This window comes from Silurus meridionalis, chromosome 14 (assembly GCF_014805685.1).
Source record: "Silurus meridionalis isolate SWU-2019-XX chromosome 14, ASM1480568v1, whole genome shotgun sequence".
Lineage (NCBI taxonomy): Eukaryota > Metazoa > Chordata > Actinopteri > Siluriformes > Siluridae > Silurus > Silurus meridionalis.
In genome coordinates this window covers 19,989,480-20,005,714 of record NC_060897.1, presented here as the reverse complement: position 1 = coordinate 20,005,714, position 16,235 = coordinate 19,989,480, and the positions used below count along the sequence as shown (strand labels likewise).

Below are 16,235 nucleotides of genomic sequence, written 5' to 3'. Positions count from 1 at the left end.
CATCATTTAAACGCATGTCTCTACAATTTCTGACATTTCACAAGACCTAAATATGGATGTATCTCCTTCGCTCCTCTGTCTCCAATGAAAGTTACTACACCTTCCCTTTCAACTATAATCTAATTATTAAAAAAAAAATCAACTACTGACTTATAGCAATGGGAAAATAAGAGCTCATGAAGCTGATTACAGCATGTTTTGTGCCTTTTATTGAGCCATAAACATTTTCTCTGAAAAATATATAGATATGAAGATGTTCCACTAGATTTTGGAGTGGAGATTTGTGCTCATTCGGCTCATTCAGCTTTACAGAGATAAATAGGTTCAAAAATGTGAAATGATACGTTAGTGCCTATAAGTTTATCCCTAACGAGCGAGCCGATGGTGACAGTGCCAAGGAAAACTTCCTGAGATATTAACCGGAAGAAACCCTGAGAGGAACCAGACTCCAAAGCCATTGTCGTAGACTGTTTATGTTCATTACAGGCTGTTTGATCTTTATAACTTTATAGCTTTGTGCCCATTTTCATGCTGGAAAAGGTTTGGGGTTATTTTTAAGGAAGATGTCCAGTTTTAAGGAAGAACCACATATGGCTGGAAGAAGAGTCAGGTGTCCCAATACTTTTGGTCTATATAGTGTATGGTGGGGAAAAAACACTCATCCTCATTTTTTGTGGCAACGAAGGTTCATTCATTATAGATTTTCATTGTTAAATGCAGAACTGTTCGTGCAAAATGCAATCCGAAGCCATTGTCATGGACTGTTTAAACTAATTACAGTCCAAATCCATCCTGATTGTCCAGGTTGCTCAGTAACATCGTGGAACTTTAGACCGTTCTTCATGTCAATCTCCAGATCTTCATGCAGCTGGAAAATATCCTTCCACCGCATCCCAAGACATCTTATACAATTGTGCGCCTACAACTTTGTGGCAGAGGAAACACGACATATGGCTGGAAAAGTCGGGTGTCTTGATCATTTAGTCCATAGATTGAATGACACAAAAACATTTCCATATCGTGTCAAAGTACATCAACCATGTCAGAAATGTTGTGAAATAAAAATAAACAAGAAAAACACTCATTTTTTTATTTAATATCAATGACACGGTTTTTGTTCATATTGTATCGTGAAACCGGTTTACAGTATCGAATCACACCGAAGAGGCGCTGTAGCATGTGTGGACAGGAGGGGGCTGTGAGTATCACACACACACACACACACACACACACACACACACACACCAGCATGGCTAACATCGCGGTGCAGAGGATAAAACGAGAATTTAAAGAAGTCCTAAAAAGCGAAGAGGTCGGTTTTTCTACACCTCATTTTAGAAATTATTTTTTTTATTTTCTTTGCCTGATCTGATATGCTAAGCTAACAGACACATAACTTCCTCTCACCTACTGTACTGCACTAGCTTGGTGCTAATGCTCAAGTTAACCTCTAGCTAGCATGATTTCTTTATTTCTTTTTTTCAGTTTCAATGAAAATACTCTCCTTTCGTGTGGATATCGACGGGAAACATTGCCTTGTTTGATTAATTTCTTCCAAACAATACTTTACGACGTTGACAAGTTTCATATCGTTGTATATTTTGCTTCCCTGCAAGCTAGGCTAAGCTCCTCACAAGCTAATGTCTGAGGAAGGAAAGAAGCAAGCAAGCCAGAAAGCCAGAAAGCAGGCCCATCTGACTGCAAACTGACCTGATTTTATGAATGATTTCAGGGAATTCATTCTCAAGTGTACGTTGGACAGTATGGATTATATGTGCATTCATTTACAATTCACCAAATTACCAAAGATGAACTCAATGGGATATGAAGCAAATTCCCTAAGACTAGATAGAAGCAGGAATTCTACATGGATTCAGAGATTCATTGACATACAGCAAGAATACAGAGTCTATCCCGGGAACGTCGTGTCCAAAAAATCGCAAGACTGAAGTATCGATGCGTTCGGTACCTTGGTTATATTGAGAAGACTGATTCTCAGACTAAAATATCGATCCTAATTTTATATATATATATATATATATATATATATATATATATATATATATATATTTTCTCAACAGGAGCGATTTCTTCTACCCGTCTTTCCACGTTCGTCATACAGACAAAGCAGCGTTCTTGGGATACTTTCTAAGCAAATTTTTTTCGAAATCGACCAAGGAGCGGGCCCAGAAGTGGGCGAGAACCTGTAAATGGAAGGGAACTTCGGAACGATATAAATGACGGTTCCGACACGTGTTTGTTCAAGGGATCGTTTTCGTGTCCTTTTGTTTTTTAACCGAATGATGCGTTTACATAGTCACTAATCCGTGTAGTGTATGTGGAAGAGGGCAGATAGCATTTTGCGGGAAAATTGTGGTAGTTGAAGAATGCCACGTCATCCTTTTTTTTCTTATAAATTACGGAATTACCCTTATTTAGATCCACTTGGGACTATTTCATTTATCACTCCGAGCAGTTGTGGATGAAGCGTCTTGACCCAGCAATCGTAGCTTGGAGGTGATGGGATTCTAACTCATTGCTATTTTTGGTATCGCTCCTCCCTACCATGCACACTAAAAGTGTGTATGCCATGACATCGTTTGTTTAGTGCAATACAAAAATGGGCCCAAACCCGAACCTTTTTCTGAATTTACCTGGAATCCTAATGGGGTACATCTTGGGTACATGGTTGCCACTTACCTCCAGGGTGCCTGGTTGCTTTAAAGGGTCCAGAAATGTTCCTCAAGGTAGAGTTGGTGTCTCTAATTTGCCCCTGGGCACTTTAGTGGTATCAGATCGAGCCACGACATGTTTAGAGCCACCGTTCGTCGCAACCGCAAATACGGTGTGTGTTACACACAACAAAGGCAAACCATGAGACAACATGTTTACTAAGCTCACATAGTGTTTGCAGTCATCTGGATTTGTGGCGCATGACTCCGGGGCGTCCTTTTCTCCTCAATCTGATCGTTCAAACTGAAGCGGTGAGAACTGTAGCGTTTCGAGTAAACACTCACACAATGGCAACTTATTTCCTGTCAGAAATGAGTTGTATAGTGTTCCTGCATAAAAACAGAAATAATACAAGATGACAACATGGGTCAGTTTTGAAATCATTTACTTAACCAACAAAACAAACGTATTTTGGAGGACAGTAAAAGAAAGTGCTCTCTGTCTTCTACCTGCACAAACACCTTGTGATAGAGAGGTGATACAGAGTAGGTTTTTGCTCTGGAGCCACACATGGCTCTAGCGTTTAAACTTCTCGCTTTTGTCTACAGACGAGTAAAAACCAGATTAAAGTCGACCTGGTGGATGAGAACTTCACAGAACTGAAGGGGGAGATCGCAGGACCGCCGGACACACCTTACGAAGGCAAGAACTGCAGATCAGTTTGTGGTTAAAGTCATCGTCCGGTCACATTCCATCCTTTTTTTACAGTCACTGCCACATACGGCCATCTTTCTTTTTATTTGTTTTCCCCCCTGTAGCTTACGATTTGCACATTGCAACACACTTGGACCAAGCCAAAACAATGTATTTGCATATTCTTAACGTTTCTTTACATTATTAGATCAAGTTCTAGTTTGATCCTTTCTGTTTGTATGTCTTGGATTTGCGCTTCTCCTAAAATCTCTTTCTGTATATGTTTTCCTGCACCAGGTGGACGATACCAGCTAGAAATTAAAATTCCAGAAACGTATCCCTTCAATCCTCCAAAGGTATGTGAGTGAGCGAGCACCAGGCTAATCTGGTTTGGGTGGATTTGACACACATTCCTTTGTGTGTGAGTGAGAGAGAGAAAGGGTTTGGAAAGTGAAACACAATTTTATTTATTTATTTATTTTATTTTTTTTTTTTGGGAGAAAGCACCCTTTGTGCCAAAATATACAGTAAAATCTTCTCTCTTTTTTTTCCCTCTTTTTTTCCCCCTGACTAATCATAGCTAGCTAGATCGAATTTGAGATGTAGAATTGTAGAACGTTTGTGTTTTATTCGTGTGTTGATGTATATTTTTTGGTCCTGGCATCTGATGTTTTCTGTGTCTACTTCAGGTACGGTTTATTACAAAAATCTGGCATCCCAACATCAGTTCAGTAACCGGTGCCATATGTCTGGATATTTTAAAGGACCAGTGGTAAGCCTGTGTGTGTGTGTGTGTGTGTGTGTGTGTGTGTGTGTGTGTGTGTGTGTGTGTGTGTGTGTGTAAGGGGGGCATGTGTTTCCAAATAGTGGCCTCATTTATCAACTAATATGTTGTAAACTGTCTTACACAAGTCTCTTTTGTGTGTGTGTGCGCGCACCAGGGCGGCGGCCATGACACTCCGGACAGTCCTGCTGTCTCTACAGGCCTTATTGGCAGCGGCGGAACCAGACGATCCGCAGGATGCGGTGGTGGCCAATCAGGTGGGCCGAATATTTTCAGCAGTGAAATTGTGAAATCTAAATCATCTGGCAAGTGTGTGCGTCATATCCTTTTCTACCACAATTTTCGGATGAAATTCTCGATTCCGATTGGTCAAGAGGTGTTGATTCATTTTCTGATTGTTCAGGAGAGATAAACATGGTTGCTCGAACATTGCACATTAACTGTAAAATACATTTTATGGACAAAAGTATTTGGACGGCCAGTGTATAGAACAGGGGCCCCAAACTTTTTTTTTTCTTTTCTGTGAGGGCCACATAATCTTTCCTTGCTTTAATTAGGACTAACAGAAAATGACATGGATTCAAACCAGTATTATTGTGTAGATTTTATTCTGATTTTAAATGTGTATATAATGCCTCTTTAATGCTTGGTTAGTTTATTCTTTTTGTCACGCACCATACAGACAAACGAGCGTTATTATCATCATAATGACATTTTCTTCAGACACACAGACACTATTTCTTGACAGATGAGACAAACTTTGCACTGACTTTGCACTCGAATTTTCTTACTGGCTCACGTGCAGAAGCAACAGCTCGATCACGATGGGACGCTATGTTGAATGTAATGAGGCTACGTTTAAAAGACGATCTTTTTCTTAAATTCAGATACGATCTGATGTTCAAAAAGCACATCTCAATCTCATGCTTGGGTGTCCACAAACTTTTGTCCAGATCTTGTATAAATGGATAAAGACTGCGTTTTCAGAAAACTACTGACATCTGAGTACCATCCTGCATGGTTTTGTTTGTTTTCAGTATAAGCAGAACCCAGAGATGTTTAAGCAGACGGCTCGGCTCTGGTCACACGTTTACGCAGGGGCACCAGTCTCCAGTCCAGACTACACGCGCAAAATAGAAAAACTGTGTGCTATGGGCTTTGATAAAGTGAGTATTACACATTCTTCAGAATATATATATATATATATATATATATATATATATATATATATATATATATATATATATATATATATATACACACACATATGTACTTGGTCATATAAAAAATATTAATAACAATATTATGTAAAAATCATAAATAATTTCTAAAATTAAACTAGAATTAAAATGTTTTTATGTTTTGATAAATTTTTACCTCCAAGATGTGTTTTGTTCATATTTATATCTAAGAACAAGCATGACATAAATTTACTGACCCCCTTTTTCCTCCCCTAAGAACGCAGTAATAGTGGCGCTGTCATCAAAATCCTGGGATGTGGAGACAGCAACAGAGTTGTTGCTTAGCAACTGAACCTCAAGCACCCTGATCTCTGCCCATGTCCCGTTATCACATTATCCCCGACTCCACCCACGTCCAAGTCGGATTTACTTCCTGTACAGATAAATTGCACCCTGACTCCTCAAACCCGACATGCCACATTTTGCGAGTTCCTCTCTCTCTCTCTCTCTCTCTCTCTCTCTCTCTCTCTCTCTCTCTCTCTGTTTCGGCATCGCATTTGTCGTTTCTCCTTTTTCTCTCACGCCTTCGACTTAGCATCTTTTCACACTCACGCGATCAACTATTTGAGTTAAGGGTCCCTTTCCCCTCGAAAGAATTCCGCATTTATTTTTTTGCCATCATTGCCACCCTTCGGAATTCTCTTCATCTTGATCATGTGGTTCCTCCTACAGTGCTGGAGATCCCCAAACTGCTCGCTCACTTCCATTTTTTGCGCAATCCCCCAAGCGCTTTTATGACAAATCTCATTTCCGCAGTGCCATTAATTCCGAATGAAAAACACACAAACCCAATATCACACGTGACCCTGATAACGTTATCGGGGAAAAACACACAAAAAGATCAAGACTGCAACGGAATACAAAAACGAAATGTGTCAAGAAGTACACGGGATCGCACTCGTAGAACAAAGGACCGACTGAAGAATCCGCAAAAGAAAGAAAAGATTTCATCTGTAAATAAAGCTATTAAAGTCTGTATAAATTAAAGCAATGTGGCAATGCTTTTATTTATTATTGTGTTAAGGAAAAAATAAAATAAGAGTTTTGTGGCTAATGAAGCTAACTCATCGTGCTAAATGTTTTTCTTTTATTTTTTGTTTTCCCCTCTAGTGGTTTCAGGTAACACGATTTTCCATAGCTTAGTTATTTATTATTGTCACGTTCTAGAGTTTACGCACTAGTTTTTTTTAATCCCTGTCTCTAACTTTAGCTAAATGACCCGACTTGTTTTACGCACTAGCTTTGGGCTAACGTTATTTTCCGTTACTGGCTAGTTAAGCTTTGTAGACAGTTATAAAATGTTAGTCTTCTAAGTTGTTTTGGGGGAACATAATCTCATTTTTGCTAAATTTCTTTGTGAAATGGTATCTATCTAATAATAGGAAACATCCCTGTAGATTAACTAATTTTAGTAAATATAGGAAGAAATCACTAACTAAGAGTGGTGAATATCCACAAATATTAGTTAGCTAATAATAGCTAGCTAGCTACTATTGGGGCAATATCCCTGAAGCTAATAAACAAACAGAATACCTAATAACATTAGGATTTGGTAACATCCTTGATACCGCCAAATCTTAGCCAGCTATATTCGTGGATTTTCCCAATTCTTTGCTAGCTATCTTCATGAATATTCACAAATTGTAACATTCTTAAATATTCCTTCATTTTTATTAGCAACATTTAGGGATATTCTTTTATCTTAGCTTTCTTGCTAGCTGTCATTGTGAATTTTCCCAATTCTTAACTAGCTATGGATTTTTTACAAACTCTAATGTTCCTTCAATATTCCTTAATGTTTATTAGATATAATTATCAATATTCTCTAATCTTAGCTATCTTTATGTATTTTCCCAAATCCTAGCTAGTTCTACTAAGGGATTTTCCCAAATCTTATGTGATTTACTGTTTCACTGGAGGGGGAATAGTTAATGCAAGAAACCATATGACAGAATTTTGTAGGACCACCCTTACTGAGGTAATAGCTGTAATTCTTTTGAGTTTGTGTGTTTCTTGATGTCCAGTAGCTCATGCAGCCCAACAATGGAGAACTATTCGAGTGCTGAGCAGCCTGTAGAAGACACCGACGAAAGATTTGACATCACACTGCAGGTCACATTGTCTCAGATTAAATACTGTGACTACACACATTTGAAGATCTGTGAAATGAACTATGACCTGGCTCTCACAATTTGGTTAGCTAATCTCAGCTAGTTATCTTTAGGGACGTTTCCAAATCGTAGCAAGCTCTCATCATGGACTTTTACAGATCTAGTTGCCACTAAATGAAGGTTCACGCATTAATACATGCCTAATCATCTACATATACACACAGATATGGCGTGTAAAGCTAACAGTGTATCTCTTGGACGTGGAGCGGTTGAATTTGTGTTTACTGAGGTGTGTGTAAGGGGTGACAGATGGCTCAGTGAACACTCGCTGAGACGGTGCTTCAGTCAGAGGTTACGTTTTTTTAAGCCACACTTAAAAATATTCAAACCTCAAGACAAGTATAGTCCTCTCATGCCTCTTCGCTATCGTGTGTTGATTGTACCAAAAAGGAAGGAAACCAGAGAGACATGTGGAGATCATACCCTGAATTGTAAAAAGGCAAAGGTACCCAATATTGCCATTCTGCTGCCCCTGTATGGGTTTCCTTTCATGTGTGTGTATGTTAGAACTCTAAAATCACCAAACTAAACCTAGCATCTACACACTGCACAACACGTGATCTAATATGGAACCATTCATGAATTAACACCATGCTAGAGAATTGTAGACTAAATCCCAAATATGTAATCAAACAGATGAACAAATGAATACAGAACTTGACATATATATAGCCTGGACGAATGGCTGAATGAAAAAAGGGAAGTCAGTTCAACATGAACAATGATACAAAACAATCCAGGGACACACTGGCCTCTTATTTCCACCTCCATGATCACGTTATCTCCGCTGACTGTCTGCTGCTGATTGACAGCTGAATGGCGGCGTGGCTGGAGTGCAGCCGCATCTGGTTTCTGTGTGATGTGATATCCTCTTGCGTCTCGGCACGAGCGACTGGTGAGGTCTCTTTCTGACAATCAAAAACACTGGGCTGCAACCCAAACCTGCTCTATGCTTGTCTTCTCGGAGAAGTGCACTATGTAGGCTCAGGAAACAGTAACAGTAGCTGTAAGATTATTTGAATCACAAGTGTCTAAACTGTATATATGTATATGCACTTTATTTATAGTAGAAAGGTGTTTATCTTTTTCAATCCAAATATTCATTCATGTCTAAACGCAATCTTTTGCACTATATGATCAAATGAGAGCTAAATGAGATTCTATTCCTTTATTTACATATGTACCCCACTATATTAGGAATGTTCTTAATCCATTTGCAGTTTTGGCCCATGCCAGTAATTGATATGTAGTAGGCTACTTAATACAGAACAAACATTTGGGACACAGCCGTCGCATCACAACAGAGTAAAAAGAAACCACCTGGTGCAGTGTTTCATGATCTGACGGGCAGTATGCTGGCTGGCATACATCGTTGGTTTGATCCATTTCTTCCCTACATATGCTTCCATCAGCTGGATCATGAGCTACACAGTTGTGGCTGTGTTCTTTTTGACAATGTTGTTGGAGGGTAAGTGTGTTGTGTTTTCTCCACTCATTCCTCTTGTCCTTTTTGTGAAACGACTATATTTTTTCTTTAAAAAAAATTTAGACACTGATGTTCCCCGTCATGGCAGCAGGTGTGAATACTAAGGCAATTCCAATTTTTACAGTTAACTTAATCTATAGTTTTTTGTTTTTCCATAACAGTTGTAAATAACAATATTATAAACGGTAGGTTTAGGATATATTCCTAATTTACATGTGTTTCGATTTTACGTTGTTGCTCAAAGTTCAATGAAGGGGCAAAAGTCATGCAAGCAACCATATGACAGAATTTTTTGTGCCCACCCTGACTGATGGAGTAGATGTGTGTGTGTGTGTGTGTGTGTGTGTGTGTGTGTGTGTGTGTTTCTTGATGTCCAGTAGCTCATGCTGCCCAAGGCCACTTTGCACAACAACTACTAAATGACCTTATGGAGAACTATTCGAGTGCTCTGCGGCCCGTGGAAGACACAGACAAAACACTCAACGTCACACTGCAGGTCACATTGTCTCAGATTAAAGACATGGTGAGTACACACAGTCTATACTGTCGCGGTGTTAATGTTCTGTGAAAGGGTAATGCGGAACCTAATGAGGTCCCCACTTGATGTTTTTATTACTTTGCTTTAGATCTATGGCCTGGATCTTACAATGTGGTTCTAATGCCTGTTATTTTAGATCCCAATTTTACCTGACCTCTGTGATGTGGTCCCCAAAAACCTAGTTTCTGTAAAACTTAGTTCCCATATTCTGGTTCCCATGATTCAGCTTCTGTAACATGATCCTGATTATATGGTCCCCACTATGTAGGCCTCAGTCAATGAGCCCCCTGGATGCAGCCCGAATGGCATGTTCACCAGCATGTGGTTTTTCCCTGATGATCCAGTCTTCATGACACAGTCCATTACGTTCTGGTCTTTACGTCTCGCACCTTTGGAACTGTGTCCATTTCCTAAAATGAATGTTCTCACAATACAGTCAGTTTGACACAAACATTACTATATGGTCCTCATGACAAGGTCCTCCTAATCTATTTGTGTCACATACCTTATGACATGCTCCTTAAGAAACAGTCTGCAGTCCAATGCAGTCCTGATAACAGGGTCTTGATGACATACAATAGGTCCCATGATGTAATGATGTACTGTACTCCTGTATGACCTGGTGCTCATAATGTAGTCTCTGTGAATTGGCCTCCATGACCTGGTCCCTCTGGCCTAATTTAGGTGACATGGCTCACATTACCCGACTCTCCTGACATTGAATTCACATGGTCTCAGAGAAACGGTCCCCATCACATGCTTTACATTAAGTAGTCTTTGCAAAATGGTTTACTAAGATCGTGCACTCTGGATATGCAATAGTTAATGACTTCTGTAGTTCTGTACAACTACAATTTCAAACCACATTAGAATGTATATATGACTGGGAATAGTTTAACAGCCAGACCTTTGAATAACCCGAGATTATGCAATTGTGTGTCTTCTTTTACACAGTGTGTGAGAGCCAGACCTTCAGCCATTGCATCAGTGGCTATATTGATCTCGGACTAGCCATCCAGTGTTTCACTAGCCTCCTAATCTCACTATTACTGAGTTTAACTCATTTAAGTACATTATTAATTGTGTGTATGTGTGTTGTGTGTAGGACGAGCGTAACCAAGTCCTTATAGCGTACCTGTGGATAAGGCAGACATGGTATGATGCCTATTTGAAGTGGGATAAAGAAGAGTATGATGGCCTCGAGGTCATTCGCATCCCCAGCAGCCTGGTGTGGAGACCAGACGTAGTGCTTTATAACAAGTACATAATGTGCATTCAGAATTTAGAAACCAGACCTAGTGCTGTATAGGGGGACTACACCGAACAAGCATAACATTGACATCATAACATTATGAGCGGAGAAGTGAATAACACTGATTATTTCTTCATCCTGGCACCTGTAAGTGGGTGGGGTATATTAGGCACATTAAGTGAACATATTAAGTGAACATTTTGTGCTCAAAGTTGATGTGTTAGAAGCAGGAAAAATGGGTGAGCGTAAGGATTCGAGCGAGATGGAACAGGGGCCAAATTGGGACTGCTAGACGACTGGGTTAGAGCATCTCCAAAACTGCAGCTCTTGTGAAATGTCTGCAGTGCTCAGTATCTATCAAAAGTGCTCTAAGGAAGGAACATTGGTGAACTGGAGACATGGTCGTGGGCGGCCGAGGCTCATTGATGCACATGGAAAGCGAAGGCTGGCTTGTGTGGTCCGATCCAACTGACAGGCTCCTGTAGCTCAAACTGCCGAAGAAGTTAAGGCTGTTAATACTCAATGGATCAGAACTGTTTTAGCAGCAAAAGGGGGACCAACACAATATTAGGCAGGTGGTCATAATGTTATGCCTGTTCGATGTATTCTCTATCACACATGCAGATGTACAGTATAAAACCACTGATTTAGGCCACTTTTTTTTTCAACACGTTCTGCTTATGAATTTTGGCTTAAATAATATGCATGTGTAGAGCCGATGAAGATTTGCCTGGTCCAGTGGACACTAATGTTGTGCTGCGATACACCGGTGAGATCACGTGGGATGCTCCGGCTATTACCAAAAGCTCGTGTGTGGTGGACGTGTCCTACTTCCCTTTCGACAGCCAGCAATGTAATCTCACTTTTGGCTCTTGGACCTATAACGGCAATCAGGTACACATACGTGCGCAGTTTTCAGTTCAGTAAACAAGCTATGGTACTTGCTAAATTACGGCCATGCTGATCTTCAGTATATATCCACTCTTTTACTCTGTTTGTTCAAATGCTACAATAAGCATTGTTTTTTGACCCAGGTGGACATCACCATGGCAATGGCCAGCGGTGACCTCTCCGACCTGGTAGAGAACGTGGAGTGGGAGTGTGACGGCATGCCTGCCACCAAGAATGTGATCATGTATGGGTGCTGCTCGGATCCCTACCCGGACATCACGTACACGCTGCTGTTACGCGACGCTCCTCGTTCTACGTCTTCAACTTGCTGTTGCCCTGCTTTCTCATCTCCTTCCTGGCGCCTCTTGGCTTCTTCCTGCCTGCAGATTCTGGTGAGAAGGTCTCCCTGGGTGTCACCGTGCTGTTGGCGCTCACGGTCTTCCAGCTGGTGGTGGCCGAGAGCATGCCACCCTCCGAGAGCGTTCCACTCATAGGTGAGCCAGTCGTACATTACACACCATAAATGCAGGGTGGAATCAAAGAGCAAACATAATATTCTGCGTGAAACTGGGCAAATCTGCCATGAGACGTTTTACATGACATATGTTTGACATACGTAGGCGGTTGGTGGTAGCTCAGTGGTTAAGGAATTGAACTTTGGATCAGAAGGTCACAGGTTCAAATCCCACCACCACCAAGCTGCACTGCAGGACCCTTGAGCAAGGCCCTAGAACCATCCCCTGCTCAGTTGTATGTCGCTCTGGATAAGGGCATCTGCCCAATTACCATAAATGTAAATGCAAACATACAGAGATGCTGCAATGGGTTGTTCGAGGTGTTTGAGTGGCACGTGCGCTTCAAGAGCAAAAGAACATCACTGGAGAGTTCAGAAAGATGAGAAACAAGAGCAAAAGGTAGCACCAGAACCAGAGCACAAAACAGGGAATGGCACGTTAATAACAGACACTGAGCTTAATGGAGGTTCTCTGAAGGATTTGGAAGGCAGCCTTAATTTAAGCAGCAAAATTGCATGCCGTAAATGAAGAAGGGTTCAACTGAAACAAGTTCTTCCATGGCAGAAAATGGCCTAAGATTAGAAACAAGCTTACCGTAGCATGTCAATGGCAATGATGGTTCAATGAAGCAAGATGAAGAACAAGAAGCAAAAACACTGACCTCCAAAGACCCTATAAAATCACTAATGAACGGTGACCTGACTCAAGGCAGTCAGAATGAGAAAGCTCAGCCTAATGAGAAGAGTCGTGTGGAGAAGTCAAACTTGGAGTATCTGCCCTCTGAGATTCTTCAGGAAAAAGACTTCCAGGATATATTCCAGAAGTGGCAGGAACACTGGGGCGCTGTATTGCTGTGCAAGGGGACCATTTTGAAAGTGATAGTGTATAAATGTTGATAAGTAGAGTGTTTTCTTGTAAACGGAGCCAGTCTCCAAACTTTTTGATACCATCTCGTACATACGCAATCAAATTAGTAATTTCATTGGAATTGGACACTGAATCTCTCAAAAATCTGTTTAAATTCTGTTTTTTAATCCGTTTGAGTTTAATGAAAAAATAAACTAACTCAAGAATACTTCGGTTTCAGGGAAATATTACATAGCGACGATGACAATGATTACGGCCTCCACCTCGCTCACCATCTTTATTATGAACATCCATTTCTGTGGTGCCGAAGCCAAACCAGTTCCTCGCTGGGCCAAAGTGCTCATCATCGGCTACATGAGCAAGATCTTCTTCGTCTACGAAGTTGGCGAGAGCTGCACCTTACCACTGGCGAGGAAGAAGCATACAGACAAACGCCATACAAAGAACCCTCAAAAGAAACCAACTCAGCATAACCCAAAACCGTCCAGAAACCCATCTGGTCTCCATTGCTGTCCTGATGATGAAAAGCTGCCTTCAGCAAATCTTACCATTGACCCTTGCATGTTTTGTGGGCCACATAGCGGCGGTTTCGGAGGAGACCCAAAGCTCATCAAGAACGTTGAGTACATTGCGAACTGCTTCCGTGATCAGAAGTTGACCTCCCTAAAAGTAGCTGAATGGAAGAAGGTGGCCAAGGTGTTGGACAGGTTCTTCATGTGGATCTTCTTTGCCATGGTCTTCCTTATGAGTATTCTCATCATCGGCAAGTCGTCATGACCATGTGATTGTGCTTGTTTGAGCGTATCTTAACATGCGCCCACTAACTCGAGTGGAAACGCTGTGTCAGATATCAGATGCAATATGTGTTCTGTTCTTCTTTTGTTCCTGTGGCAACTATTTGCCTTGAAATCAAAATTCTGCGAGGGACCAGTGTGCTGTGTGAGACAATTTCACTGAGAGCTCTGGAAAAGAATGATGGCACGTTCCAGAACATTCACTTCTGATCATTAGTGATGCGTAATGATTGGGAATGATGTCGGGGTTGAAAACACTGGATTCTGATGACAGACTCTTGACTCTGGAACTCTAAAGCGAACAAGGCTGTCTGAAAAACAGAATGTTTATGAATGATGATTGGCTTAGAGTCTCAGAATAGAAGGCACAGGAACATACAGAACACCACAATATACATGATGGATCGAAGTTCTAGAATAGCCCTTGTGTAAATTTCTGAAGGAGCCAGAATTGAATCCACTCGATTGGCTAACAGGTTAAAATCTCAAAAATGGACATGATTGGCTGAAAGCTCCAGAGTATAATACATTGTAATTGTTAAGTGTTCTGGGGGGGAAAAAAACATTATTTTAGTATGAGTTCCAAAGCTCCAGAATGATTGCCTGAGATTTCCAGCACATCTGTGTGATTGGCTGAGAAGTTACGGAATTAAATGGCAATGTGATTCGTGAGAATTCTGGATCATTAATATAACCAGGTTTAGCTGAGAACTCTATTATAGAATGTGATTGCTCAATTTAGAATCCCAGATCCAGGGTATTGGCCAATGATTAACTATGATTTTAGTAGAATGCATATGATTGGTTGAGAGTCCCAGAATAGCACAAAAAAAAGCACAACCCACAACATTAGCTCGAATCCTAGATTGCAAATTAATGGAGTTTAGAATAGAATTACAAGATAGTTCTTGATTGGCTGAGAGTGCCACAACAGAATCTGTCTAAACTTTAAGATGGCCATCTTGTTAATTGTTTTCCTATAGCAGCATTTGTAGTGAACTTTCACCTCCACTAGGGGGCAGAATCGTGTAATATTCACTAACACTATGCCTCCATGACATCTACAATGGAGCATCTTGTTGAGTATGTATGATTTAAGACTCACCCAACAAGAGCTGTTTTATTAGAAAGGTTCTACTTGGTAAATAATTCCATGTATTACTTAATTTGAACTCAAACAAATAAAAGTGAAATCTTTTTCCAGTCAACCCAATGTGGAAAGCAAAGACCAAGGATTAGGTAATGCAATCACAGAAGTTTCGCAGCAGAACGGCTGATTGAACCTAAACTGTCTCCCGTCCCGAGTGTTTCAAAGTGTTGAATCAGCAGCTTCAAAATGAAAAGCAGTTTCTGACTGAACGCCCCTCACAAACACGGAGCTCTGCTCCATGTAAATGCTTACGGCTGCAATTACCCAAGCCCTTTGCTCAATCAGACCAGATTTACTTCCAATTGCCCAATGAATCCCATCATTATACGATGGCAGGGCCACATCTGGAGCACGGTGATAGGAGGTGCACCTCGACTGACCATCTTTATGAGAGGGAAAGATAGAGGGAAGGCATAGTTTATGATGGGGCTGCATCTTTTCCCTTGCTATTAGACCATGGCTGTATGAAGAACAGCTGTTTCCTACTAGAGGAGTTTGAGATTTATTATTACCGTTCGAAAAAGCAATGGATTTCTGAGCAGCAGGTCCTTAATATTCTTACAGTAGTGATCAGATGGCTGTGAGTTTTAACGCGAGCACAGACACACACGGCTCATGCTAGCTGTTTCATATCTCTGAACGTCTTGGGTCAGGGGATTATATGTGCAACTACGTGTAATTGTTGATATACCATAACACATTTTTAATAAAATATTCACATATTCGAAATCGAATGCAAATTTGCAAATGCATATTTAAATCATGCTCACATGGGATCCAAATGGACAGTTTTGTTCTTAAAAATATGTTAATTGGGTTGAACTTTCAAGTAGTTTATTCGAAACAAAATGGTTGTGTAATGTTCTGTGTGTAATAAATAAAAAAGGCAAAATACAGTATTTATTCACACAGAAATTAATAACGTGCATTTCTCACTGTTTCATGCAGAGCGTTCACTTTTGTTCGATTTCGGGTTCTCTAAAAACAAACTCACATAATACTCCACATAAACCTTTTAATCACTTACTCAATTAATACAAAGTTTTGTCTGCAAACATATTTTTTTGTCTGCTTTTATTTTTGTTTATCATGTAGTGTTTTTTTTCTGTCACATGATTGGACGATTGGGATTCTATATTAATTTCTCAAAAAAATAAAATAAGCATACAAACAGTGTAAC

The 16,235-nt window shown here is 40.4% G+C and overlaps 2 protein-coding genes across 4 annotated transcripts; both read left to right on the top strand.

The window, feature by feature from the left end:
- The first annotated feature begins 1,195 nt into the window (after positions 1 to 1,195).
- ube2ka (ubiquitin-conjugating enzyme E2Ka (UBC1 homolog, yeast)) lies at positions 1,196 to 6,454 on the top strand. 3 transcript variants are annotated; one of them, XM_046866962.1, is made up of 8 exons: positions 1,207 to 1,312; positions 1,486 to 1,749; positions 3,282 to 3,375; positions 3,664 to 3,722; positions 4,056 to 4,138; positions 4,308 to 4,407; positions 5,188 to 5,316; positions 5,609 to 6,454. In XM_046866962.1, the coding sequence occupies exons 2-8, from the start codon at positions 1,723 to 1,725 to the stop codon at positions 5,681 to 5,683; spliced, it is 567 nt and encodes a 188-aa protein (XP_046722918.1). In that variant the 5' UTR covers positions 1,207 to 1,312; positions 1,486 to 1,722; the 3' UTR covers positions 5,684 to 6,454. The 3 variants fall into 3 exon arrangements, with proteins under 3 accessions (XP_046722916.1, XP_046722918.1, XP_046722919.1); XM_046866960.1 differs by lacking the exon at positions 1,486 to 1,749 and having other exon boundaries at positions 1,196 to 1,312; XM_046866963.1 differs by lacking the exons at positions 1,207 to 1,312; positions 1,486 to 1,749; positions 3,282 to 3,375 and adding an exon at positions 3,508 to 3,537.
- Positions 6,455 to 7,209: 755 nt separating this feature from the next.
- On the top strand, positions 7,210 to 16,095 carry LOC124396437 (neuronal acetylcholine receptor subunit alpha-9-II). Its single transcript, XM_046865583.1, is given in 7 exon segments — positions 7,210 to 9,030; positions 9,426 to 9,571; positions 10,692 to 10,846; positions 11,552 to 11,732; positions 11,873 to 12,023; positions 12,026 to 12,223; positions 13,332 to 16,095. Coding segments are annotated over 7 exon segments (1,437 nt in total). The 5' UTR covers positions 7,210 to 8,981; the 3' UTR covers positions 13,889 to 16,095.
- The last annotated feature ends 140 nt before the right edge of the window (positions 16,096 to 16,235 follow it).